The sequence below is a fragment of the Rhineura floridana genome, chromosome 7 (genome assembly GCF_030035675.1).
Source record: "Rhineura floridana isolate rRhiFlo1 chromosome 7, rRhiFlo1.hap2, whole genome shotgun sequence".
Taxonomy (NCBI): Eukaryota; Metazoa; Chordata; class Lepidosauria; order Squamata; family Rhineuridae; genus Rhineura; species Rhineura floridana.
In genome coordinates this window covers 37,954,548-37,980,826 of record NC_084486.1, presented here as the reverse complement: position 1 = coordinate 37,980,826, position 26,279 = coordinate 37,954,548, and the positions used below count along the sequence as shown (strand labels likewise).

General features: G+C 41.2%; 1 protein-coding gene across 2 annotated transcripts in view; it reads right to left on the bottom strand.

The window, feature by feature from the left end:
* Positions 1-7,291: 7,291 nt before the first annotated feature.
* SGPL1 (sphingosine-1-phosphate lyase 1) overlaps positions 7,292-26,279 on the bottom strand; it is a 66,899-nt gene continuing 47,911 nt past the window's right edge. Inside the window, exons 8-15 of one of the 2 annotated variants that reach the window (XM_061635255.1) lie at positions 24,513-24,601; positions 19,118-19,223; positions 18,807-18,905; positions 17,868-18,017; positions 16,862-17,100; positions 12,526-12,672; positions 9,589-9,709; positions 7,292-9,469 (exon numbers count right to left, since the gene is read on the bottom strand). In XM_061635255.1, the coding sequence (XP_061491239.1) occupies positions 9,344-9,469; positions 9,589-9,709; positions 12,526-12,672; positions 16,862-17,100; positions 17,868-18,017; positions 18,807-18,905; positions 19,118-19,223; positions 24,513-24,601 (1,077 nt within the window). In that variant the 3' untranslated portion in view covers positions 7,292-9,343. The remainder of the gene's footprint in view (positions 9,470-9,588; positions 9,710-12,525; positions 12,673-16,861; positions 17,101-17,867; positions 18,018-18,806; positions 18,906-19,117; positions 19,224-24,512; positions 24,602-26,279) is intronic. The other variant, XM_061635256.1, reaches the window with a different exon arrangement.

The following is a 26,279-nucleotide window of genomic DNA, read 5'->3' as shown; positions in this document are numbered from 1 at the left end:
TGGCTGGACCTTATCTCATAAATTAATGAAATCCAGTCCTCCCAACAAAAACAGGCTTTTGAGGTTGATCTCTACATTTCTCCCTGCCTGGGAGAAATTTCATCAGTCAAAAAAAAAAGTTCTGACTGATTTATATTTGAATAAGCTTCTTTTGAGGCGGGAGCCCGTCCCAAAAGCAGGCACAAGCGAAGTCACCCTTCCCGGAAGTCAGTGCTTACCTTCTCATATGCTCCCTGTGGTACAGGGTGCGGATACAGAGGTTCCACCTGCTGGGATGGCTGGAACTTTAAACAAGTGAAACAGTTTGCTACTGTGTTAGCAATATCCCGATTGATCCGTGGCCAATATTTTACCTCCCGTGCCCACTTCTTACATTTTTCAATGCCAAGATGACCTTCATGGATCTTTTTGAGCATTTCATGTTGGTCCTTGGAATCACTACTTTGCTGCCTTTGAAAATCAGCCCACCTATCACTGAGAGGCCATGCAGTTCCAGAACTCCCATAGGCTTGGATCACAGCTGCTACAGTCCTGTGGCCATGCTTTAAGTATACTTTTTTCAGGAGGCACATGGCATCATTGTTCTCTGTTTCTGCTAAAATTTGCTGTGGTTTTCTATCAACTATTGGAAGTGACTGTACTATTAGGTCTACATATGCCTGCACCTCCATATCCGAAATATGCTGTTGAAGGTTGTGTGGCCCTGGACAGTGCACCTGCTGTAAACATCAATTTGCCTGGTGTATAGGACCCAAGTCCATTCATTTTTTTGTAATTTGAGCATCATCCTTGGATTCTCAAAGTACAATCATATAATGGCTTTTCAAACAATGGGGGCCCTGTCTCTCTCCAGCTACAAAAGCAGCAACTGCTGAAGGGGCCAGAGACCATCTACCTGTGTGAGTTTCTGCAAGACCTGCTCCCTGCATTTCTGGCTGATTTCCACCTGGCCTGGAAGGGTGGGGCCCTGTCTCTCTCCAGCTACAAAAGCAGCAACTGCTGAAGGGGCCAGAGACCATCTACCTGTGTGAGTTTCTGCAAGACCTGCTCCCTGCATTTCTGGCTAATTTCCACCTGGCCTGGAGGGGTGGGGCCCTGTTCCTCTCCAGCTACAAAAGCAGCAACTGCTGAAGGGGCCAGAGACCATCTACCTGTGTGAGTTTCTGCAAGACCTGCTCCCTGCATTTCTGGCTAATTTCCACCTGGCCTGGAGGGGTGGGGCCCTGTTCCTCTCCAGCTACAAAAGCAGCAACTGCTGAAGGGGCCAAAGACCATCTACCTGTGTGAGTTTCTGCAAGACCTGCTCCATGCATTTCTGGCTAATTTCCACCTGGCCTGGAAGGGTGGGGCCCTGTCTCTCTCCAGCTACAAAAACAGCAACTGCTGAAGGGGCCAGAGACCGTGTGTGTGTGTATGTGCATGTGCGTATGAACCTGCTGCTCGGGATGTCTATAGACTACTGGGGTTAGTTGTTTTTTAGTTGTTTTTGGGGTCAAGATTTAATTTTGGAGATTCATTTTTGCTGTTATTTGGACTACAGCATATTTTTGTTAGACACTGTTGTGAAGTGTGTGGGGATTGCTTAATTGTATATTTATTGAGATGTTTTCATTAGTTTGTTGTTTATTATTATTGTTTGGCTACTTATATACTGTGTATATTTATATTTCTTTGTTGTATTATTTTTCTGTTGTACACCGCCCAGAGAGCTATGCTAGTCGGGCGGTATAGAAATTTAACAAATAATAAATAAATAAAAAATCAGAGGTTTATGGTCAGTTTCTATTTGCACATTTTGTCCATAGATACTGGTGGAATCTCTGGCAAGCAAACAGGATACCTAGCAGCTCTTTTTCAATCTGTGCATACCTGGTTTCTGCCGCCTCAGTCAATACCTTAGATGCATACGCCACTGGTTGCCAGTTACCACCATGGTTCTGCATAATCACTGCACCCAGCCCAGACTCTGAGGCATCCAAAGAAATCTTGAGTGACTTACCAGGATCACAGAACTTTAACACAGGGGCTCTGCTAAGTCCCTTTTTGAAGATGGTCCATTCTTCCTCCTGTGGTGCATCCCAGTACCACTTGTGTTTGCATTCAAGAAGTACCCAGAGGGGTGTTGCTTTAGATGACAAATTCGGTGTAAATTTCCCAAGGTAATTAACCATCCCTAGGAATCATTGCACATCTTTCTTGGATTGGGACCATGGCATCATTTCAATAGCCTCAACCTTTCTCTTGTCAGGTTTTACTCCCTCTGTAGAGATCACATCTCCCAAAAATGTCAGTTCAGTGACCCCAAATACACATTTTTATTTACTTTCAGATTTGCTGCTCTTGTTGCATCTAAGACCTTCTGGAGCCACAGATCATGTTCAGCTTTGGTAGAACCCCATACAATGATATCCATTGAGGTGTCAACTCCATCAATGTGCGCATATATGGTTTTATGGTACACTTTGGGTGCTGAAGCCACACCAAATGAGAGCCGTAGAAAGCGATACCTCCCAAAGGGGGTATTGAATGTGCAGAACTTTGAACTGTCCTCTGTGAGTTTTAACTGCCAAAAGCCAGAAGAGGCATCAAGGTTGCTGAAAAGCCAAGCATTTGCAGGTTGTGCCATGATTTCTTCCCTAGTGGGAAGTTTGAAATGCTTCTTCTTGATAGCTTTGTTAAGGCTTCTGGGATCAAGACAAACCTGTAACTTGCCATTAGGCTTCTCTACAATAACTAGAGAGCTCACCCATTCTGTGGGTTTCTCAATCTTCTCAATGACCTGTAAAGCCTCCATCCTTCTGTGAGTTTGCCACGAAGTGCAAAAGGCACTTTTCTGCATGGATGGATCACTGGGGAAACTGGTTTATTTATTTGGATTGTATGTTCACCTGGCAAACAGCCAAGTCCTTCAAATATATTGTGATAAATCAAAATTAAATGTCTCATATTCCTGTTCCCCTTTGGCTTGCATGGCCAGTACCCATTTAATCAGATGAAGCTTCTCACATGCTGCCAAACCCAGAATTGGAGTCAACTGTTTAGGAACTATAATAAATACCAGGTTGTACACACTGTCTTCGTATCTGATGCTGGCAATAAAGTGTCCCTTTACCGGTATCTTCACTCCAGAATACCCAGTTAGTTGAATACTAGTTGGATGTATTTTTGGCCTGACTTGGAGTCTTCCATAATCCTCTTCGGGCAACACATTAACCTGAGTACCTGTATCAAGCTTAAAGGACACCATTGTTCCTTGCACTTCCACTGGAAGATTCCAGTCCTTCCCCTTCTCTCCGTCTGATTCCACTACATCCACAAAAAACTGCTCCTCTTGCATCTGCTCAACAACATGCTCTTCGGCTTTCAGTACTTGTGACCTGCAACATTTTGCAAAGTGGTTGTGCTTGCCGCAGTTGTGACAGACCTTCCCAAATGCAGCACACTGTTTCTGACCATGCTGCCTGCCACAGTTTCTGGAAGCTTGGCTCAAACTCATTTCCTTTCCCATGAGCTTTGTTAGGTCTGGCTGCTGCACTCTGTGATCTGGCTTCTGCTGTCCCTGTTGTTGCTTGCTTAGTACACACACAGCCTTTTCAGCTGGCCTCAGTTCTTTTGCTTGGACTTTCACTACCTCTGCTGCTCTACATATTTTGAGTTTTTTCTAGTGTGAGATCTCTTCATGCAACAACCTTTCCCTTATTGCATTCTCTCTAATGTCACAAATAATCCTTTCTATGATCAGAGAGTCTGTTAGGCTCTCAAAAGCACAGGTCTTGCTAAGGGTTTTTAGCTGTGTCGCATATTGCTCTATACTTTCATCCATTTTCTGCATGCACGTAAAGAATCTATGCCTTTCAAAGGTTTCATTCTTTCTGGGTATACAATACTCCTCAAATTTTGCCATTACTGCACTGAACTTTCTGTTTCCTCCCTCTGAAAACTGGAAGTTTTTGTAAATCTCCAATGCTTCCTCCCTCACATGTAACAGTATTGATGATTTTATTATTATATCAGGTTTCCCTTCAGCCCCTGTGGCTGCCAGATAAGAGTTCAAATCTTTGCTTGAATTTTCTCCAGTTTTCTGCAATATTCCCAGACATTTTCAGGCTTGATGGAGGTTGTAAAAGTTCCATAATTACCTTTGTGCTGAGAAAGCTAGTGGTTCTTCTGCTGTTAAATTTAGACCAGGCCTCAGGCCTCTGGGTTGGATCCTTCTTTCCTACAGCACTCAGCTGCCCCAAGACAGAAGAAAGCTATACAGTAGGGCCCCGCTTACCGGCGCTTCGCTTCCTGGCATTCCGCTAATGCGGCGGCTTTTGTTTTCTATTTTAAAGCTGATTTTTGCTCTTTTGTGACGTTTTTGCGTCATTTTCGCACGACGGCCCCATTATGGTCTATGGGTTCCACTTTACGGTGATTTCCGCTTTACGGCGGGGGCCTGATCCCTAACCCGCCGTATAAGCGGGGCCCTACTGTACACCACTTCAGAAGCCTTGGAGCCTCGACTTCTGACACCATGTAATATGTTTGGGTTCGATATATAGAGCCAACAGTTAACAAGGTAGTTTTATTAAGTAGTAGATACAGCAACACCGGGTTTTCCCCTCAAACTCCTTCAGTAAGCCAGGCTCCTCACCCCATTCTTCAGGGATCATCTCTAAACTCCCATCCCAATGTTTCTTGTAAGGAAATGTCTCTAAATTACTACAATCACTATAGAGGCCACTCTGGGAAGTTATTTATATTATCCCTTGTGGAATGTTGACAGGTTTGTTTTTGTACATATATGTTAATGAAATATGATTCCCAGATATAAGCATATATAAGCAGATATACAGGCATACCCCGCTTAAAGTTGTCCTGCTTAATGTTGCCTCGCTATAACGTACATGCTCCATTTGTCCCTATACCCCGCTTAACGTTTGCGCACTTTGCAATAATGTATACTTTATTGGCATGACGCCGCTGCCATCTAGTGGTGATTGTGTGCAGACAACTGCTTCACTTAAAGGTTATTTTCACTTAAAGTATACTCTCGGGTCCCATTGCATACGTTAAAGCTGGGTATGCCTGTATAATAATTCAGACTAATGATTGAATTAGGCCAGCCCCTTGAAACCACTCTCCAAAATGTTACTGAGTCATTTGCCCTGGAGGCCTTAATTAGGCTTTGCCATATCTCTCTTTGAGCCTGCTTCTTTTTTTCTTTCATTAGAGTTTTATATCTCCTCTTTAATGTGAACCATTCTGAAGGGAAAGTTGGCAGATTCAGTTCCCTATGTGATCTATATTTTTCAGTTAGGGTGTTTTTCATGGCCAAGTTTCAAACCAATGTTTGGACTTGGATGTCTGGCCATGATCTTATTTTTCAAGAAATTTTGTATGGACATAAACAATATGTGGTATAAATCTAAAACTGATCCAGGAGAAATAGCTGATAGCACAGCATTATAGCAGCCCCGGTGCTCCCCTTCCGTGATTCGCGGCAGGATTGCTGCCACAGATCGCATGGCAAGAGCTTCAGAGCCCCCACCATTCCCTTGTGTCAACCTACCTTTCTTGGCTGTTGTGCGGTTGCATGCGCAGCGTTGCCCTTAGTCAAGATGGTGGCCAAGGTTTCCCTAAGGGGCTGAAGCCTCTGCCGCCATCTTTGCTCGTGTAATACTTGGGTCTCAATGTAACTGAGAAGATTTACATAAACTATGGAACAGTAATGTGGTGAAGAAATACTAATCTCTTCAGCATGGTACAAGTGTCCCAGCATATCTTTACTAACTATATATAGCCTATTCCCATTGCCAAATTCATGTACACACAGAACTCCCATCATATTTCTTTCAACATTAATTTTGATTTGTAAAAGATCTATTTTAGCAAACTGCTGACAAACGGCAGCTGAAGGAAAACATATATTATTGAAAAGTTATCTGACAACATAATGAAGTGCTTTTCTCATTCAGCATTGCTCTTAGAATGATTGCTCTGACCACAAGAACTCAGTCTAATGAACAAAGAATATGTAATAATGTATTAGTTTACAGGCATCTCTATTAGTGAGCAGAAGAAACAGAAATAAAATGTGTACAATCACAACAGCAGCAGCCAAGGAATACCTCCAGTGAGTGCTACAAGAAGTGGTGCCAGTGATTCAGAGTTATGGATCCCCTAGGACTCATATAAGCAAGTGAATATCACTGGAATAAGGGAATTGCTAGATCTGCTATTAACAATCAGGGAGGGGGCACCCTGGAAATCAGGCTAAATATTGTGGTTGTGCCACTTCTGACTCCTGATCTGCACGGTCCGACAGCCATTCCAAAATCTGTCATGCTTTTGATGAATCTGCATCTTATTTATTCTTATAATAGCTGCATTCTTGTGAACTTTCAACCTTCTCATGGCAACCCATCTGCCTTCTTAGATGACTATGTTTTCTGTGCCAGACCTGTGAGTGAAATATGCAGGTATGAAAATGACTTCTCATTGGTATTCTTACTTGAGTCTTATTTCTATTGAAGTGCATACTCAAATACTGCTGACGGACTCAATTCAAACCACACATTATCTTTAACACTGCACTATAAAGAACTGCATGCTTTTAAAGAAAAGCCAGAGAAAGGAACTTGCAGTGCAATTCTAAGAGATGTGTGGGAATCTTAAGGCAGTCCTACCACCTTATCCAACACCCCACTGAGTGGAAGAATGGCAAAGGATCACTTTACATTCCTGTGTCCTTTTTTCATCTTTACATTTATTTCAACAAGCTAAATATCTCCCTAGATTGGGTGTGGGTCAGGGGTTGAGGAGGGCTTTGGATCCTTCTGATCTAAGCCATATCCTGCAACATCCCATTTTTGGTCCTACAGAGTCAGCTTCAAAGTCAGATGGTCCAGAACAGTGGGGAGGGAGGCTTCAACACTGGATCTCCCTTGCAAAGGTCAGAGCTCTGATGTCAAAAGTGTAGATCCGATATATGTTATGGCCCCTAGAACCATAGGATCACATATTTAGTATATACTAACCTTTAAATCTATTCTTGCATTTGTCTCAGTTATCTAACAATGAAAATGGAATCAACTGCTTTACATTTTATACTTTTTTGAAACAAAATTAAAAACAAGCTAGGCAGCAGACTGCCTTCATTTGTAATAACACTTGACAATCTGTAGGAGACCATACAGTATTTCGGGAGCAGTACTTACTCTTTCAGCTCTTAATTTGCAAATGTTTCTGGTGAGTGCAGTTTATGCTTAACAAAATTAAACTACTATAGAAAAGTTAGCCCAACAATGTAAAAAAAGTACACGTTTTTCTGCCCTAGAAAAAATTTATTTTAAAGCTGAAATTGTATACATGATGTATGATAATAAACATGGATTATGCATTCGAAATAAAGTAGTACCTATGCAGTATCCTACAGAATTTTTTTTAAAAAAAGTGTTAATGCAAACAAGTGTTGACTTCCTGAGTTAATTACAAAACCCAACTCAGTTCTTGCAGAAACTTGCAGAAACGGACAAGAGGTTCATTCCACTCTAAAACATAATCAAAACTACTTGAACACATTTCTGGTGAATTATGCATAAGGATGTGATGTCAAATGTTTCTTAAATAACACAAGGTTATGGAAACTGCACCTATCAACCTGGTGAAAGACACAGTAGTAAGTTATTATCAGTTTCATACAAGTTCAAGTTGTATGCAAAGCATCCAAGTTACTTTGGACTTGCTACATTTAAAATTAAAATAGAAAGAAGGCTATTAAACCATTATTCCCAGAATTCACAATAGTGAAAAGTGAGCATGTCCAGCTGAACACATCAAGCCACAAAAGATTCTGTCATAATGGCTGAAAACAATGCATTTCACAAATCTATAGCTCTGTAACACACCTTGTACTTCCTTCAAAGGAAGCACTGATACTAAGCAGGAGGTAATAAATCCTTTTATGTGAAAGGCTCAGTGCAGTACTTAGTGCTATATCAAAATTGCTCAAGACCTGACTGAAAACTGTTTCCACCTTCATTTCTTCAAGCTTTGGAAGAGAAGTTAATGATACCCCCTTTGCCTCAGCTTCACACAGGAATTATAGCTGCTTTCTAAAAGCAAACCGAAGCATGCAGTAGCATCAGAATGCAAGTAAGACCACTCCTCCTAGCCAATACTTTGCCATACCACTCTTATGAAATCCTGTTCTATCTATAAATAGGATAGACAGTAGAACACTGAGAGTGGAGTGTTATACCTGTGGCTAATTTGCCACTTAAGTTGTTTTCAGTGCAGTACCATAAAGGAGTTGGTCATCTGTTGGCTGACAGTCTTCTGCCCCCTTCCTGGGCTTCCCAGGGAGCATGTTATCAGCTTTACCGCTTTTTAAAAACATGCCTTACAGTCAACACTGCACAAACAAAGTAGGTGGCATCCACTACTGTAAGATCATTCTGCACTATTACAATTTAAAAAGATAGCATTAGTGCTCCACATCTTAAAAGTTCTCAACAAATTACAGATCCATAAAAGATAACAACTTTAGGTATCTCTGGACTTCTCAAAATCTGAGCTTGGCCCCTAGGAATTGCAAAGAGCTTCCTAACCGTGCCGAGAGTGGAGTATCTGAAGCCAGAGCAAAGCCTTCACTCCATAATAACCATTTTGCCCTTAAAGCCCTTCCACAGATATGCATGACTCAATAGGGCTTTGAGTGGTACTGTAAAAACATTCCACGGAAAGAGAAAAGTAGCAAGATTGCACCATGGTGGACATCGGGAATGAACAGAATTAAGTACCTTACATCACCTTCCTCCTAACGTATCAGCTTGGGATGTAGCGCAAATTGCCATACAGTGATCTGAAAAACACAAATTTCTCTTCTGTCCTTCCCCTCCTATTCTTATCCGAAGTTTGGGGAGGGGCAGTAATATCCAAACTTTTCCCAGTGGCTCACTATTCAGCACAAACAAAAAGCCAAGCAGGAGAAAGGATGGATAGATTTTGAATACCTGTGTATAAGGCATGGTGGAATGGACCAACAGTGGCCACAAATATGGCCATTCCGTTGAAGACTAGTAGCAGCAGGGAGCAAGTGTGAAGGAATACAGAGCGTCAGTATTAAAAAAACTCGCTAGCTATGAAAACTCACAGATGCATACACATAAACAAAATGGGGAACAGAGCTAATGCTTATAAAAAGAGAGAGACGTGATTAAAAGCAGGTATCAAACTGCTATGTGAACCTGCCTGAGGACCAACTTCCAAATGATATCCTCTTTCCCTACAATTCTTCAGAATACCATCCGGCAGTTGAAAGGCACAAATTACTGCAAAGTCAATGGTGGGCTGGAGATCAATTTGTGTGTGCTTCAGCTGAGTGAGGCGTGTCTGTGCTGTACAGGCAGCCCAAGTAACCATCAGCAATCTCTGAAACTATGCTCCTGTCAGGAACCATTTGTGCCATGCCATAGATAGCACCCTATAAAAGTCAGACAAAAACAGAGATCAGTAAATGTGAACACGCTTTGCTACAAACAAAGGACATTCCACTTGAAAATCAATCCAAAGTACCCGCTTGGAACTCAAGGGTCACCTTACCAGGCCAGTGGTTTTTTCTTGGGGGAGCGTCATGATCTCATGGACACACTCCTTGATATCCTTCACTAGTAGTTCTGCCACCCCAGGCTTTGTTTGCAATTGTGTTATGGAAAAATGAATACTAGGAAAGAGGAGGAGGGAAATAAAACATTAGTTTTGTTCCCAATAGTACCTTTTCTGTTTCAAGGGCATACATACTGTTTCCTTTAGTTCTAGAAAATTGCTGGAAAATCTGAAGAGTATCTTTTTTGTGCACACCTCAAGCCTGCATATGGAGAATGCCCACTGGGTTGGTTTCAAAGACAGACTGGTGCTGACTGTTGATGCAACAGGAAGCCCTGCTTGTCTGGGCTGCCTGTCCCTGACAGTTCATCAAAAGCCACTCCAAGAAACAAGTTACTCGTTATGAGCTTTCCCACCTACCATCATCCATAGAACACCCACACTTTTTTCTCACTCTGCTATTGAAATATAGAAGGCATCTGTATGACACTTTTTCTGTAAAAATCATAGCTTGTGCATCATAGTATCATTTCAGACTTTGGGCAAGCATGTATCCTACATTTCACTTTATTGTTTCTAGCAACAAGTCTCAACGATCTAAAAGCCAATACTGTACTCCACAAGGAATTCTGTTAATACCTACAAGAGGCAGCATAAAATCCGTCAAACAACTTTCTGTGATGTGTCACCCTCTCTTGTCAGAGGCCTTACACGGCAACCTTCATTCTTGTTCCGTTGGCTTGGCCAGAGGCTGCCATTACATGGGAGCCACAACAATGCTTTCTTGTCCCTCTAGCAGTTTTGTGGTTCTGCTTTTTTTTAATGCCCAGACCATGCTGTACCGCAACACTTGGAAAATATTTCCTGCCCGCAGCATTAATAGAAGCAAAGTTGTTTATTGTTATTATATTATATTTATATCCCATCCTTCCTTCCAGTAGGCACCCATACTAATTACCTACAGACTAATACATACACCACAACCTCTTACTGAAAGCTCCTCAAATAGTCTTCTGCAGAAGTTCAGAACCCTGTTCATAAGTTGCATTTTTGAACATCAGTTACAAAATAAATGATCATAAATATCTGCAACCTCAATTAATGCTCATGCATCAGGAATAGTCTTAAAACACTGCTTTTTCTGACTGTAAAACAGTCACTGAATCATGTTGAATTAAGTCATATTGATTCTAGGAGAACTTGTCTTCCTTGTAATGGCTTTTTCTTTATTCCTAAGCAGACTTCTTTTGTACTCTCCCATGTGATACAGCTGGGAGAGATTTCCTAAAGTCTATCCTGACAGCCAGAGAGAAGCAGTGTGGTCTAGAACAAGGATCACCAACTTCTGTACCACATCTCTTGATGTAGTTCAAGAGCAGAAATTAATAGTGCCATACACTCTGACCCCCTCACAGCTAAGTCAGGAGGTATAATAAAGTTGGCATCATTTAGCTATAAGATATAAAATGGCCTGCACATGCTTGGGTCACATGAGGTCACTGACATATGAAGGACTGTGGGCTACTCAAAAAGATGCCTACAGAAGGGGGGTTGGCAACAGTTCTCAGCCTTTCCGTGATGTCCTTCAGATGGCAGCATAAACAGATTTAAATGAGTAATGTACATTCCTTCCCAAAGGATCCATCACGGTAATACTTACTAAATCCCCGAGAGAGAGAAAGGATCAGTGCATTTTCTCTCTTTCAGATAAATCTCTTTTAATTACATGGATAAACTGTAAAGCCTCATCTTCATTCATATTTGATGGGGTTGCTGGAGACCAATTAAAAGTTGCTTGGGGACTGGTTCCAGCTGGCTGTTCCTGATCTAGAGAATTGGTACACATCTTCTGAATGCTTTTCATGACTGACACTCCGGGCTTATCCACACGGAAGCCTAACTTCCTACTAAAGATGCTGCTTTTACCATCATAACAGATTTTCAAGGTCCACACTTCTTGCTCAATGGTAGCTTCCAATCCGCTATTTTTCATTCACACAAGTAGGATCCTCTGGGAAGGATGTTGCTGGTCCTACCCTCTAATTTTACACGTTTACTCCCCCTGGTTGTTCGGGCTTCAAGGCTGAACCAGGCAGAGCACCTCAGCATGCAATTGCCAAGAAACAATGAAACTGACTAGATCCCCCCTCCCCTTCTCCCAATGAAAGCATCCCAGGGAAAAGGCTAGGGGAGAAAGGGGGATTAGATACTCTGGAAATGGAGCCCATTGCTGGTTAAAAGGAGTGAAGGAAGGAAGTCTTACTGGGGGAGAAAGTGGGGAAAGAAAGGGATGTAGCAAACTCCTATGGGGAGGATAGAGCAGTCAGTTGGAAGTCGCTGGTTAAGCCGCCAGAAACAAAATGGAATTAATGGTAGAGTTACAGTGGGCGGAGAAAGGGGAACAGATCAAAGTGATGATTCACCTGCCCACTAAAAAGCATTGAAGCAAAGCACCTACACAGAGGATCACAGCTCAGCTGAGACTGTTTTTTCTTCCCTTTTTGCATTATCAGCAGATTGTGTTAATACGGATTTAAAGGGGAAAACTGCGTGACAGCTTCTGCTTGCCTGCAATGTCATGTGAACCATGCAAATTAAAAGGGGGTGCAAGTAGCTTCAAACACACCCTAAATCACCATGTGGATGAGCCCTCCCTCTTACTGTATACACCTGAAGGCTGCCAAGTTGTAAAGTAGGGATAGAAAATCTGATGTTGTTGAACTCCAACTCAAATCATTCCCAAAGAGCATGGCTAATGGTCAGGGATGATGGAGGTTGTAGTCCAACAATGTCTGGAGGATCACAGGTTCAACATTCCTGTTAAAATAAACTATAGCAAGGTAAGCATAGGAAAGGCATTCCTTGACCACTGCTCATTCTCCTACCTCCCAGAAGCTGATCATCAAAAGAACCCAGAACTCACAGTGAACTCACCTTCGAGGGAACTGCAGAATATTAAGATTCCATCCTCTAGATATTAACAAGTTTGACAATCGATATATATCAAATTTGTCAGACCCAAAAGCCAAGGCAGATACCTCCGGTTTTCCTAAGATGAAGATGTTGTCAATTTTCCGCAACCTTAAAAAGATACAAGTTTTAAAAGTATGTTTCCGATCGTCTTTTGATACAGACACAAAATATGATGTACATACACCCTAATTACACTTAATTTTCATAATAATATTCTTTAAAAGCTAGCATTAGATTTTTATTACATACATGGCTAGCTTCTCTCCCTCCCTAAGTCAGGCACTCTCAATCTTGCCTTCAAAGAACACACAACTAGAGGAAAGGAGGTATACATGGGTGGCAGACTTCTTCCCCTCCAGCATGATCGCAAAGAGGTGTTTCCATTTTTGTTTAAACATGGTTTCAAGTTGTCTCATTTCAAACAAACAATATTAACTACTGCTTGTTGGTTCAAACAAACAAGCTGTGGTTTAGCAAAAATGGGAGCAAAAGCTTCTATCTAGCCTCCTTGCAGCTGCGCTGGAGAAGAAACATGTGAGCCAGAGGCTTGCCTACATCATCCATGTCACATAAACTGTGGTTTATCTCAAAGGTGGGGAACCTCTGGTCAATGGTCAGAGATGACAGGAGCTGTAGTTCATCAATATCTGGAGGATCACGGGTTCCCCACCCCAGGACTGTAGCACCCATCTTCCCTGACCAGTGGGAATTCAGGCTGGGGCTGAGGGGAAGTGGAGTTCAACCACATCAGGAAGACCATACCTTCCCCATCCCTGGTTTAGCATAACATCTAAAGGCAACCAGTGTCTAAGTTTTCATAGAATAAGAGTGGGTGGGAGAGAAGCCTTGTAAGTCTCTCCTTTCAAGGAGCTGCCACCACCTTCTACCCTATCCTAACCACTGTGCTGCTGGTGGTGAGGAGAAATAAGGCCCCTTAGATCAGCCCAAACAGTCGTCTCCAGCAGAGGAGTTTGAATGTTCAGCTGGGCCACTCAAGGGGGACCCACCACTGAGAAAGAACTGAAGCCACCACAAAGCAGTGGGGCTTATTGGCCCCAATCCAGCTAGATTGCCTAGAAGGATACCATGGCTAGTCATTACCTAAAATTGCTAAGAGCTTCAGGAGAATCAACAGGGTTGCAAATCTCCTGTTCATCTCTCCCAGTTTCTCTCCCCAAACCAGGCTGAAAATCAGACTGGAGAGAATCAAAGTAATGTGAAAAGTAATCGATAGAAAAATGACTAAAATAGTCAGAACCTATAGCGCCGACCAGAACTGGCTCGGAAATCATTGTTACACCTAAAGCAGAGTGGATGCCCATCAATTCTACCTGCAGTACAAGAAATACAGTGCATGTGTATTTGCAAGCAAAAGAAAGAAAAAAGTTGTCTCTTGGCCAAGGCACTTATTAGCAGGCCCATTTTGTGAACTGAAATTGGAATCTCAATCACACGTTTGGCAAATCGACTCAGCAGCTCCACTAGGGTGACGCGTTTTTCGAGGCAAGAGACAGGAGGACAAATAATTAAATTGGGAAGGGGGGGGATGGAGGAGAGTGTGCTAAATTCTTACATTTGAGGCAATTTATTGCCTACATGGCTTATATCAATTCTGCATGTGAACAGATGTCATGTTATTCTTTCCAGCAGATCTACAGACTGCTTCACTGCCAGTGCTTGCCGTGAAACAAGCTCCTCGGGCGCCAGACAGGCAGTCACAAGTCACAGAGCTGCAGTCATTTATGAAAGACAGGAGGACAGAGCAGGAAAAATTCATTTGGTGGGGGGGGCAGGAGAGGTCACTTTCTTCTCTTTCCTAGGGGAAATGTACCAGTAGGATCTAGGAGGAGTCAAGTCTAGTGCACAGATTTAGAATGGCTCCATTTGTTCCTAGAGGAATCAAGTTCTTGGGATGGGAACAATGGTGTTTTGTCAAATTCTGAAGTCATGCTGTTCTAGTGTGCACTGCAGCACATGTGCAACCCTGCTCAAAGGTGTGGTCTTATCTCTAGCCTACTGAGTTGGGGAGCCGGCAGCAGGTCAAGCCAGGTGTGACGCATAGTCCTGCTGCTCTTGCCATTTCTGACCCCTCTGCTGCAGGCTATACATGTCCTAATTGCTTATGGTGGGGAAGCAGCTGCAATTCTGACTAGGCTGTTGTCTCTGAATCTTCACTTTGGAGACCTTCGGTCTATACTGTTCTGGATAATAAGCACCTAGGCCCAAAGGGGAAGGTGGGTGGGAGAAAGCATTAGTCCAGGAGGAGCTACTCACCATGTAACTCACAGTGGTCCAGCTGAGGAGACCTCATTCCACCCCCAAATGGCACCACAGGGCTACTGAAGAACCATCTTGCTCTAAAGGGAGGTGGCTACACCCCTTCTCATTGGTACTCCCAACCCAAATCTGTGAAATGCTCTCTCTAGGGAAATGTGCCTAGCACCATCATTATTGGTTTTTAGGCACCAGGTTAAAACCTTTTCATTCCCTTAGGCCTTTGGTAACTAAAGCTGGCCTCTATGGCAGTTCTCATCTTCTAGAGAGATGGCTAGGACTTGTCCTTATTATGTTATTAGATGGGCATTTTAGGCATTTTGTATTATACATTGGGTTGTATTCACCTAACGCCTATTCAGAGTAAACCCACTGAATTTAATTCCTCTTAAGTTAGTCATGTCTATTAACTTCAGTGTGTCTACTCTGAGTAGAACTAGCACTGAATACCACCCATTGTTTTAATATTTGCTGGTTTTAGTTGTTTTTACCTGTTGTATTTTATCTTGTTAGGCCACGTTCAGAGTTGTTTTTGCAAAAAGCAAGTAACTAATAAACAATAATACACAAACACACACAGAGCCATGAAGTTCATTGGGTGACTTTGGGACTGTGTCTCAGACTAAACTCACTCTCAAGGCTATTGTGAGAATAAAATGGGGAGGGGGAGATGTGTGTGCACCACCCTGAACTCCTTGGAGGAAAGGTGGAATGTAAAATGTAATAACGAATAAAAACAACTTCAGTCACACACACACTCACACACCGGTTTCATTTTTTAAAAAATATAGCTTGCTCTGAGGTTCACCTGAGCAGCTTATTTGACAATTGAAAAGGGGAGAGGTAAACCTTTTCAGACCTGCGGCCCACCTTTGGCCTGAACATTTTTTTTACCATATATTTGTGTGGTGGGAGTGCTGCTGCTGTGAGCCACCTTGAATGAGGTCAGGGGTTGCCTACCTGTTGTGCAGAGTCATTCAGAGGCACTTTGAGGAGCTAGCCCAGAATCTGAGCTTTCATTAAAAAAGGTGGAAAGTCTCTAGCCCTCCTAGAAAGAATGTTATGAAGCAAAATGTGCAGGTACCCTTCGAAGCCATTTCTGTTAAATGAGCCAGCCTGGCTGCTTCTGCCTCTCAGCATTATTAGCCAACAAGCAACATCAGAGCTGTAATTGGTAAGTGAGTTGTTTGGACACCAAGCAATAGGAATCCTAGGATCCTAAAGAGTGGCTGTTTTGCCCTCCCTTTTAGTGCACTTTTCCTGTTTCTGTCTTTTTCCTCATCCTTTGAATCTCCATAGGTTGCCTTTCCTTTTTCACTAGCAACGTTCCTGCGCTGGGTTCACCTGAGATCAGGTAATGCCTAGAAATTATTTCCTGTGAATACTTCTGCCCAATAATTGTTTGGGAATGTTAAAAAATCCCCATCCCCCCAAAAAGGCAAATGTGAAAACTTTGCAGAGAGGTATAGGTATGTCACTTGCTCTGCAAGAGCTAAAGACCAAGGACTCCTTAAAAATTCACTGTAAGGTTAACCTACAGTACAGTTATATACATGTCTACTCATAAGTAAGTCTCTTTGCATTTAATAGAACTTATTTCCAGTTAAGTGATTACAGGATGAAGGCCTTGGCTTTGGTTTAAGGTTGGTTTCGGGGGGAAACTAGGATTTTTGTACCTTTAACAGCTGTATGGCAGGCAGAAAGTAAACAGGTCAAGCCTTTTCTAGTATACAAATACATCAATGGAAAAAGCTTCACCATGACTACTCTCTAATTCTGTGTTATGCCCCATGCCCAATAGCAGCCACTTTGTGTTGTGCCATGTCCCCAAGGGATTCATTTTGTGACTGCTGCCTCTAACATACTCTCAAAAGTTGACATCTGCCCTCTTTTCCGAAAAGGTTGGTGACCCCTGGATTATGCCATGACCCAGTAGCAGGTCCTGACTCACCAGCTGAAGACCAATGATCTAAAACAACTAAAGGAGGCTATTAAAGGGACACAATTAAAACCACCCTCGTACTCTGATTCAACGAAGCGTGCAGTTGAAATTATCTTCCTTGTGGCCTCCACATAACCATCTTCTCCTAAGTGTACCATCGTTGCCCAGCAACCTGCAATGAGGCCACCCGGCCTGGAACCAGCCATGGTGGGGGAGGCATAGATCCCGCCCTGCCAGTCAGGAGCAACAAAAAACTGCCATTTCCGATATTCTTCATTTCTGTACATTATCAGAGAGGAGCCCTTTGGTGCATAGCCATACTGTAAAGGAGAAGATAGGAGTTTGAGTTGCAAAATAAAAGAAAGAGTTTACACAAATTCCACTACACATGAAGACTGAATTCTACTTACAGGTTCAATGTTCTTCTACTGAGAGCCACAGGGTAGAACAAATTCATAACAGTCAAATTCATAATTTCATGTAGACTTAAGTACTAGAATGTTGTATGGGTTTGTTTTGTTTTTATAAAATCTTCCTGCTGCTGACAAGTCTTATTAAGTGGTAGGAGCCCTACTAGATCAGGCTAAACTACTAGATCTAGTTCAGCATCCTGCTCTCACATTGTGCAACCAGATGCCTATGGGAAACCCGCAAGCTTTTTAGTTTTTTTTCTTTCAAGGAGAGGCTGTATCAAAGAGGCAGATGCCAGCTTGCTAAAAAGATGGAGGTCTCATTTGAACCCACTTCCAAACATTCTGAAGATGAATACATTGACAGTTCTATTCATTTCCATTCATTTCCTGTTGTGTGGAAATTCTACTGCTGTGTGCATATCTGCCTTTGTGCTTTTGAACCCTGAGTCTAAATATATTGATTCAGAAGTACAATGAAATTTTCTTCCAAGTACCTAGGTTTAGGATTGTAGTTTTAGTCAAATTCCAATGGCATAGCTAACAGCATAATTATGAAATCTTTCCATACAAAAGATCTCATTTGGAAGCAGGATTAGAGGAAACATATCTAATCCAGTTGAGAGAGCAGATAATTAACGGAAGTTAGAATCCCAAATAGACCTGCTTTCACTTGCCTTGTGGGTATCTGCAGAAATGCTGGTGACGCCATTCACTCGGAAATCAAAAAGATGTTGCAGCGGGAACCCTGCCTTCTCCATAAAGACAATGAGAAAGCCTCCTAGACAAGCATCCACGTGCAAGGGAATCTTGTATTTCACTGCAAGCTGTGCCAAATAAATAAACTGGCTTAGTTTCTTCAACCAAACCAAAGCAATAGTTGTAAACATCGTGCAAAGTTTGAATCGGAGAATTCAAATATATTTTGGACTTCATATTTGGAATAAAGACTAAGCATCAGCCCTTCCCTTAAGGTACAGCCCAACTCGTATGCCCACCCCCAAGGCAGGACTTATCTGGGATTTGAACCATAAATGGGATGTATAAATTTGCACATCGAAATGTACATCTACACTGTATGGTGTGTGTTCTAATCAACAGCCATAACCAATACGCATACCACAATATCCAGCACTCTTTCTCCTGTATTGAGCATATACAGGTATCCACTCAAGTGATTCAAATGTTGTGCTGTGGCTGGTGACACTTGGTGAAAACTTGACGCAGCAAAAATGAGCAGCTGCAATGCACAAGCCCACAACACTTGCAACTGTTTTCCAAAGATGTGGAGTAGCATTCAGCTTCATCAAGATCTGCCACCACAGCACTCTTGGTTTGCAGTTGCTTGCATGTCCTCATTAATGCCAAATATTTTGTATTTATAGGAACATGCTGCACATATAGGAGACCAGATCTACACATGCACCTGGGTTTTCCTTTCATCAGCTATGGAGAAGGGAGGAAATTTTGTGTGATTAAAAGATTTGTCTCTTCTGTAGCAAGCAATGGAGATCTCAAGTGAATATAATAATCAGGATTGCAAGCACTCTGTTTATGCTTTCTTTTCAGTGAAGAGCTACAGCAACTTAGTGTGAAAGTCATACAAAGAAAGTTACCTCTGCTACCTCCTCAATGGGGTCTATGCACCCATGAGGAAACTGGGGTGCAGAGCAGACCAACATGGCTGTATTCTTGGAAATAGCTCTCTTCATTGCCTGAAAAATTAAGAGGAAATGATTAGGTAGTCAAAATACTCTACTATATACCAATGTTCAAAATGCCAAGGAATTAAATGGCACACCACTCAAAAGCTTAATTCCAAATTTATTTTTTAAAGCACTTCTTTCCTTATTTCAAAAATGATGTTCATTATTTTATCTGGTCACTATCAACTATTGACAGAGGTCTGAGAACATCAGAGCAATACCTTAACATCCACTTGCATCATCTTGGTCACCGGAATGTGCACAATCTTCATCCCAAAATAATGAGCTGCTTTATCAAACGCTGCATGAGCACTCTTCGGAACCAGCCTGGGAAAAAAAAGAGAGCAATATGTTTCAGAAAATGCCTGTAGCTGCCCACAATTCATGCCTTTCTTGTAACACCCCTTTCTTGCATGCACAAAATAAAATACATGAAGCAGAGAATGGGGAGGGGGACCTAAAGAGATATGTTCACCCAATGGACCATCTGATGCTGGTTTATTGTTTATTGAGACAAGATGAACGATCCCTTTCCACCCTTCCTTTAACAGAAACAACTAAGGCCACAGTTTGGAAAACTACACAACTCACTCTAGCTGCCCAGCAGAGATTTTAACTTGCCCCATACAACAGTCACCACCCTTTGCATGTCAAGTAGCTTTTGAAATGGAGGGGCTGCTGTTCATGGAACAATAAACTAACTCCGAGGCATTTCTGGATATGCAGATGTCTTTGAGTGCATTTAGAAGAAGTTTCTAAAGTGCTTTTTAAATCCTTGCCACTTTTGCAATGATTTTGAATTGAGGGGGGGGGGAATCCACAAAATTAGGATGATTTGCAAAGGGAAATTTTCATTCTGCATTAGAAAATTTTCTGATGCTCTAAAGAGTGATCTAATGTAGCACCTTTATTTTATTTGTAGTTAGTAAACAACGCTAAACACTTTGAAGCCTGCCCAATGTTGTATTTTCATTGTTACTAATGTTCTTATGAAACAGAAAACTTTCTACCCCACATCACCTCCACTCTGTATTGATTTGTTAGAAATATATTATCAGCTTTGTTACAGTCAACAGACCAAAATAAGCATGCAAAACTACACCCAAAATGATAAATCTCCTTAAAAACTAGGGAGCAAAAGAAATACGCAATTAAATAAAACTCTTTATAAATATAAAAAAGAAATACATGCAGCTATAAAATAGTACAAAATACAACACTTAAAACAGATAATAGCAGAGAATTCAGAAATGCTTCAAGTTGTCATACCAAGACAAGCAAAGAGAAAATCCTCCAGCCCACCAACTTTTTCCTAGTTCTCTGCTAATGCTAAAAATTTGCAACAGGCAAAGAGATTTGTCGGCTGTTATCCATAAGGATATATCTCATGTAATAACTGATTTAACAGGTCAGGAAGTCAGCAGGGGCTAATTATATGTTTGTGATTTGCTTAAAAGACACGGAGGAAAATCTGCCACAATGACTGAAACAACCAAAAATAAAAAACAAGCAATGCCACCTCAAATTTACCACTGATCTGTGTCTCTTTTCAATTTTTTTTTTAAAAAACAGTAATAGATAACATGTAACTTATAAAATAACCAATAGATGGCAGTGGCTGAAGTCTAATTCAAACATACTATTTTTCATAAGTGCTTTGTGTCTCTAAGCAAAACAGTGTTAAAAATATTAGAAGAGCCAGCATTCTTAAAACATTTGCAACAAAATCTTCCTAGATCAATGCTTCTCCTTTTAGCAATGTATCAATGAAAAGTGTATGTTTCCTACATTAAGTATACACATACATTAATTATACACAGCATAATGAAAACCAATAGGTGCGAGACCTACCGTTGCTACATATCAGTGGCTGCTAGTCATGAGGGCAATGTTCTGCCTCCATTGTTGGAGACAGTAGACACAAAAATACCAGTTGCTGGAAATCACAAGTGGAGAGAGTGATGTTTCACTCAGATCCTGCTTGCAGGCTTCCCATAGGCATCTGGCTGGCCAATGTGAGAACAGGATGCTGGACTAGATACAGCTTTGGCCTGCTGGGCTGCTCTTATGTGTGTTAGATGTAAAACCTACCATTGCTATTTTACTGAGATTACGAAACTAAGAATAAGACTTGCTGGTGGGTGGAAGAGGTGTCACCAGCTTCTTACCATTCACTTGAGAAAATCCAACCCTGTGCAGAGCACAAGAGTGTCCACAGTTTCTCTTTAGGAAAGGACAGAAACTAACACAGCCTGGGTATATTATAGGCTATTTTCGGTAAGATCAATGGTAACAGAAAGTGAGGCATACAACATGGGTAAAATAGTACCTACAGGATTTAAGACTTCAAGCCTCGCAAGCCAATACTTCAAGGTACACGCGAAACAGGAGTGAAAGGGTGCTCCATGATGCACTAATTGCAATTCATTTGAATGGATTTTATATAGTGTGTTCACTGAAGGAGGACTTTCAAGTCCATATAACCCTCTCCCCCATGCCCTTCTTCAAAATCTGCTCCAGTGGGCTGGGGGACCTTTTGGAACAGCATGAGAGGTGGCACATGAGAGGTGGCCTCACTCCTTGTTATGCTGTTGGAAGCCTCCGTTGGATCCAAATCTCTTTCATCAGCAGATAGACACCACTGGATGCAAAGCTTGTTTTTTTTTATCATTAATTTTTATTCAAATTTTCAAAGACAAAAAACAAAACAAAACAAAAACAATTAAACAATAAAATAAAATGTTGACTTCCGATTTGTCGCAGATCAGTTATAGGTCTACAATATATAACAATCCTGTCTCTAAAATTATATTATAAAATCACTTTCCTCCAGTAGTTATCTTAATTAATCATCAAATCTCATAAACATTACTTTATTCTTTCCACAAAAAGTCAAAGAGAGGTTTCAATTCCTTGAGAGATATATCTTTCAATTTTTCTCCAAATAAACATGTCGCTTAATCCATCTGATTCAAATCTGTTAGGCCCAATAATTTCAATAGCCATTCTTCCATTATCTGTATTAATTCCATCTTCCATCTTCAATAATCCTGTTAAGTCCAGTAATTTCAGTAGCCATTCTTCCATTATCAGTATCCCATAATAATCTTGTTGTCATAGCCATAGTCCAAATAAACATATTGATTAATCCATCTCGTCAAATCTGTTAGGTCCAATAATTTCCATAACCATTCTTCCATTATCAATATTAATTCCATCTTCCATCTTCAATAGTCCTGTTAAATCCAGTGGTTTCAGTATCCATTCATCCATTATCAGTATCCCATGATGATCTTGCTGTCATAGCCATAGTCATATAACAAGAGTCTGATGGGAATTTCCCCCATCACAAATATGTCCTTGCCATCAATTCTGAATATGTTGCTGAAATATTGTTGTAAAGTCACATCTCTGCTCTTCTTTTTTACAAAATGCACCGGCTCATCTCTTAAAAGTTTTCCCATTGTCACATATTTGTAGTTAATTCCATAATTTTTTTCTATGTCAAGCCCCATCACATCATTCCAGTCAAGAATTCTGAATATGTTGCTGAAATATTGCTGCAAAGTCATATCTCTGTTCTTCTTTTTTACAAAATGCACTGGCTCATCTCTTAAGAGTTTCTCCACTGTCACATATCTGTAGCCAACTCCATAGATTTTTTCTATGTCAAGCTCCATCACATCATTCCAGTCCAGAAAATTATCCATTGATAACTTTACCACCAAAATCTTCATTAATTTCTTCAGAGACAATGTTGAATTCCAAACAGTAAACTTTATTTCTAACATCCATAAACTCCAAATCTTTTTCCAATTTCACATTTGTTCCAATCTCCAGGGCTTGTAGCTTCCCTTTAATTTTTCTTTTCTCATCTCTAATCTCATCAAACACCTCTCTCACAGAATCTCCTATTTCTTTAAGCTCCTGCGTCATTTTGTTAAATTCAATTTTCATCTCCTGTCTACCCTGTCTCAGGGTTTGTTTCGTTATCTCAATCTCACCCATTATTTTCTGAAACATAATTTCTTCCATGGTCTCAATCACTTTCCTGGTTGTCATTCTTAAAACCACAGAAACAAAAATTATTTCAGCCACAATTGGGTTAATATTACAGGCTTGCTGACATCAGTGTAGACAATACAGCCTGCCTTATCTTTTATGTGTTCAGGAATACAAAACAAACTTAGTTCCCAACATCAAAACAATTAGTGGCGTCATGAACAAGCAGATTCGTCAAAATGAAATAGACTCAAAAAATAATAATTTTTTTTCCCCCTCCTCGAAATAGAAATCCCTCTTCCGTTGGTATCTTTAGAATGCACCTCCAGGACAGCTTTTTGCAATAAAAACAAATATAAGCTTTTTCGATTTCTTTCCTCCTTAATTTCGTGAGTGAAAGAGAAAAGCCATAACTCACCCAGAAGTTCTTCACAGCTGATTCATTGACAAATCTCTTTTTTGCTGCAACAATTTAAACCAAGTGAAAAAGGAAAATAGAAAGAAGGATGCTTATCTGCCTGTTAGAGTCCGTTTTTCTTTGAAGAAAAGATAAACGTGTCGCTGTAATCAGCTAGAGCTTGATGAAAGTCCGTCCGGCATTGCAGTTTGAACCTTCTCTCATAAATAAATGAAATCCAGTCCTCCCCACAAAAACAGGCTTTGTGGTTAATCTCTACGTTTCTCCCTGTCCGGGAGAAAATCTTTACCAGTCAAAAAGAACGTTTTGACTGATTTTAAAGCTGAAAAAGCTTCTTCTGAGACGAGAGCTTGACTCAGAGGCAGCACAGGCAAAGCAACCCTTCCCGGAAGTCTCGATGCAAAGCTTGTTTTAACAATTTCTTTATAGCAGGGTTACCCAACGTGGTGCTCTTCAGTTGTTGCTGGACTATAACCAGGGCTGTGGAGTCGGTACGCCAAACCTTCGACTCCGACTTCTCTATTTTTCTACTGTCCGACTCCACCCAAAATTGCTTCCAACTCCACAGCCCTGGAAAGGGCTGTAAATGTCTTTTTAAATAAGCTCTCATAGGAGCATTTTTATCACTGCCTGAATATGCGCTGATCTTGGCATCACAGCATTTGTCTTCATCTGGGTCCTGTGTCGTACACTGACACACAAAATGATTTCCATCTTGAGTTATGGTGAAATGCTCAACTACAGCTGACCTCATGAGAAGCTTCTTTGACATTTTGAATTTATATTTTAAAAAATTTGTCAATCAAAATTTATTTTGAAGCTGGAGTCGGTACATTTCTACCGACTCTGACTCCACCCAAAATTGCTTCTGACTCCAACTCCACAGCCCTGACTATAACCCCATCATCCCTGACCAACTGGATATGCTTCCTAGGGCTAGGGGGAGTCCAAGTCCCAATAACATCTGGAGGGCACCTGCCATATCATTTTTGATCCTGTTTCCTTCAGTATAAAAACGTTAGTCAGGATCTGAAAAGCTAAAGTAGAGGCTGGACAAAAAAGATGACTGACAAAAGTAATTTGCCCCATATTAGGAGTGTTATTAATTACTTTTTTGAGGGGGGAAGTAAACACAGCCACCTACCTATACACATACACATTCATACAGGAAATGAGGGAGAGAAAGAGCTACTTACATTTCTGGGTTTTTGATTCCTTTTTTATAAGCCAAATCTCTGTACGCTTTACAGGCCATGAGGATGCTCTCAGTCCCACCAGAGGTCATCTGTTCAGAAGGAATTAAAAAACAATTGAATGACCACATACAAATGGAAGTATAACACTTGTGATTCCCAGCAACTGGCATTCCAAGTGCAATCTTATACTAGAAAGAGTTTTATTTCCTAGTTCTGAGATATCTCTGAGAACTACATACATGTACACAGATACACACCCAAGTCAGGGGAGATATTCCTGAGTTGAAGTGCAACAGCAATCCCAAAATAAATCTAGGGAGATGCCATGTCCTGTCCTAACACAGGAAGAGTTCCACTACAGATTTAGGCCACGCATGTGCCACACTACAGAATGAAAGGCCTCTCCACTGGACCATCATCACGTAACTATAAAACCTCCTGTAATCGCCAGCTTTTTCAGACTATTGATAGCATACAGTTTTGCGACAACAAAAAATCTTTCTAGTAAAGAAAGATGGTACACAGAAACACAAAGGCACATATTGAAGTAAACTGAGAGAGACCAGGGTAAATATTTCTTTAGATAGTTGAATGAGAAATTTCCTTAAATACTTTTTTTTTGGTGGTGCTGTGAGATCTATCTTCCAAGTCACTGTTTTTTTCTTTGTGCAAAAATGATTCCAAACATTCCAGCTACCTGGTTTAGATCTAAAGAGCACTGCAGGAAAGGGCAGCGTTATGCATTTTGAAGATGTGACCTCTCGTCTTGAGACAGCCCAAAAATGGTTAAGTGGCAGAAAAGTATTTGTGAGTCTACGTAAAAATGATCCCATTTAAGATGTCCCCCTACAAGTGCTACTTTTTGGGCCAGGTCAATTGCTGGGTGATGTTGTGAGCACAGTTTTGAACAAAGCAAACTGCAGAACTGCCACGTCTGAATTCAATCTCTTTCTAACCTCTTCTTAAAAGCGCTGAGCACAACTTTAGCTTATATAGCACTGGTTGGCTACCTTCTAGTAGAGACTATTATCTCCTTGAGACTGTATGAATCACTGTCACAGGACATTTCCTGTAGTTTTTGCGGTATATTGGGCAGCTTGCCAACGCCAGTTGACTCAGCAACAGCTGATGGCCTTTTCAGACATGTATGTCTGTTCCCTTCAACTAATACAAGAGGGAAGCTCAGAATGTGATAAGCAAAAAACAGACAGGCACCGTTTGGGGATATCATTCTAATGCTGTGTGCCAAGGAAAAGCTGAATGTATTTTAAGGAAAAAGAAGTGAGATATGGGTTATCTGTTATAAAGAAAAAATGCTAGAGCTCAAGACGCTTCCTTACCAGGCTTCCGGTTGCACTGTACATTTTTAGCAGAAGAAGCCTGACAGCTGTGAAAACACTGACAGGGAACCCTATGTTGCTTAGCAAAACTCTTATCTCAATGCTGATGTTCTCCCAAGTGGAATTTGAGTAAAGCACTGACTATTTTCAGCAGTGCATGTGCCTGGAAAGAAAAGGCTGGGTTTATTTGTGGGGGGAGGGAACAAGGTGTCCCCCACCCAAGACAAGTTTAGCATTTCCTATGTAGTAAACTCTTTTTCTGTCCTGTTCCATGTAAGGAAACTACTTGATAGGAAACCTTTATATCAGCCTTCCAGATGTTTTGGACGACAACTTCCATCAGGCCCTGCCTGCACAGCTGTGTTGGCTGGAGATTATGGGAGCTGTAGTCCAAAACATCTGGAGAACGCCAGGTTGGGGAAGATTG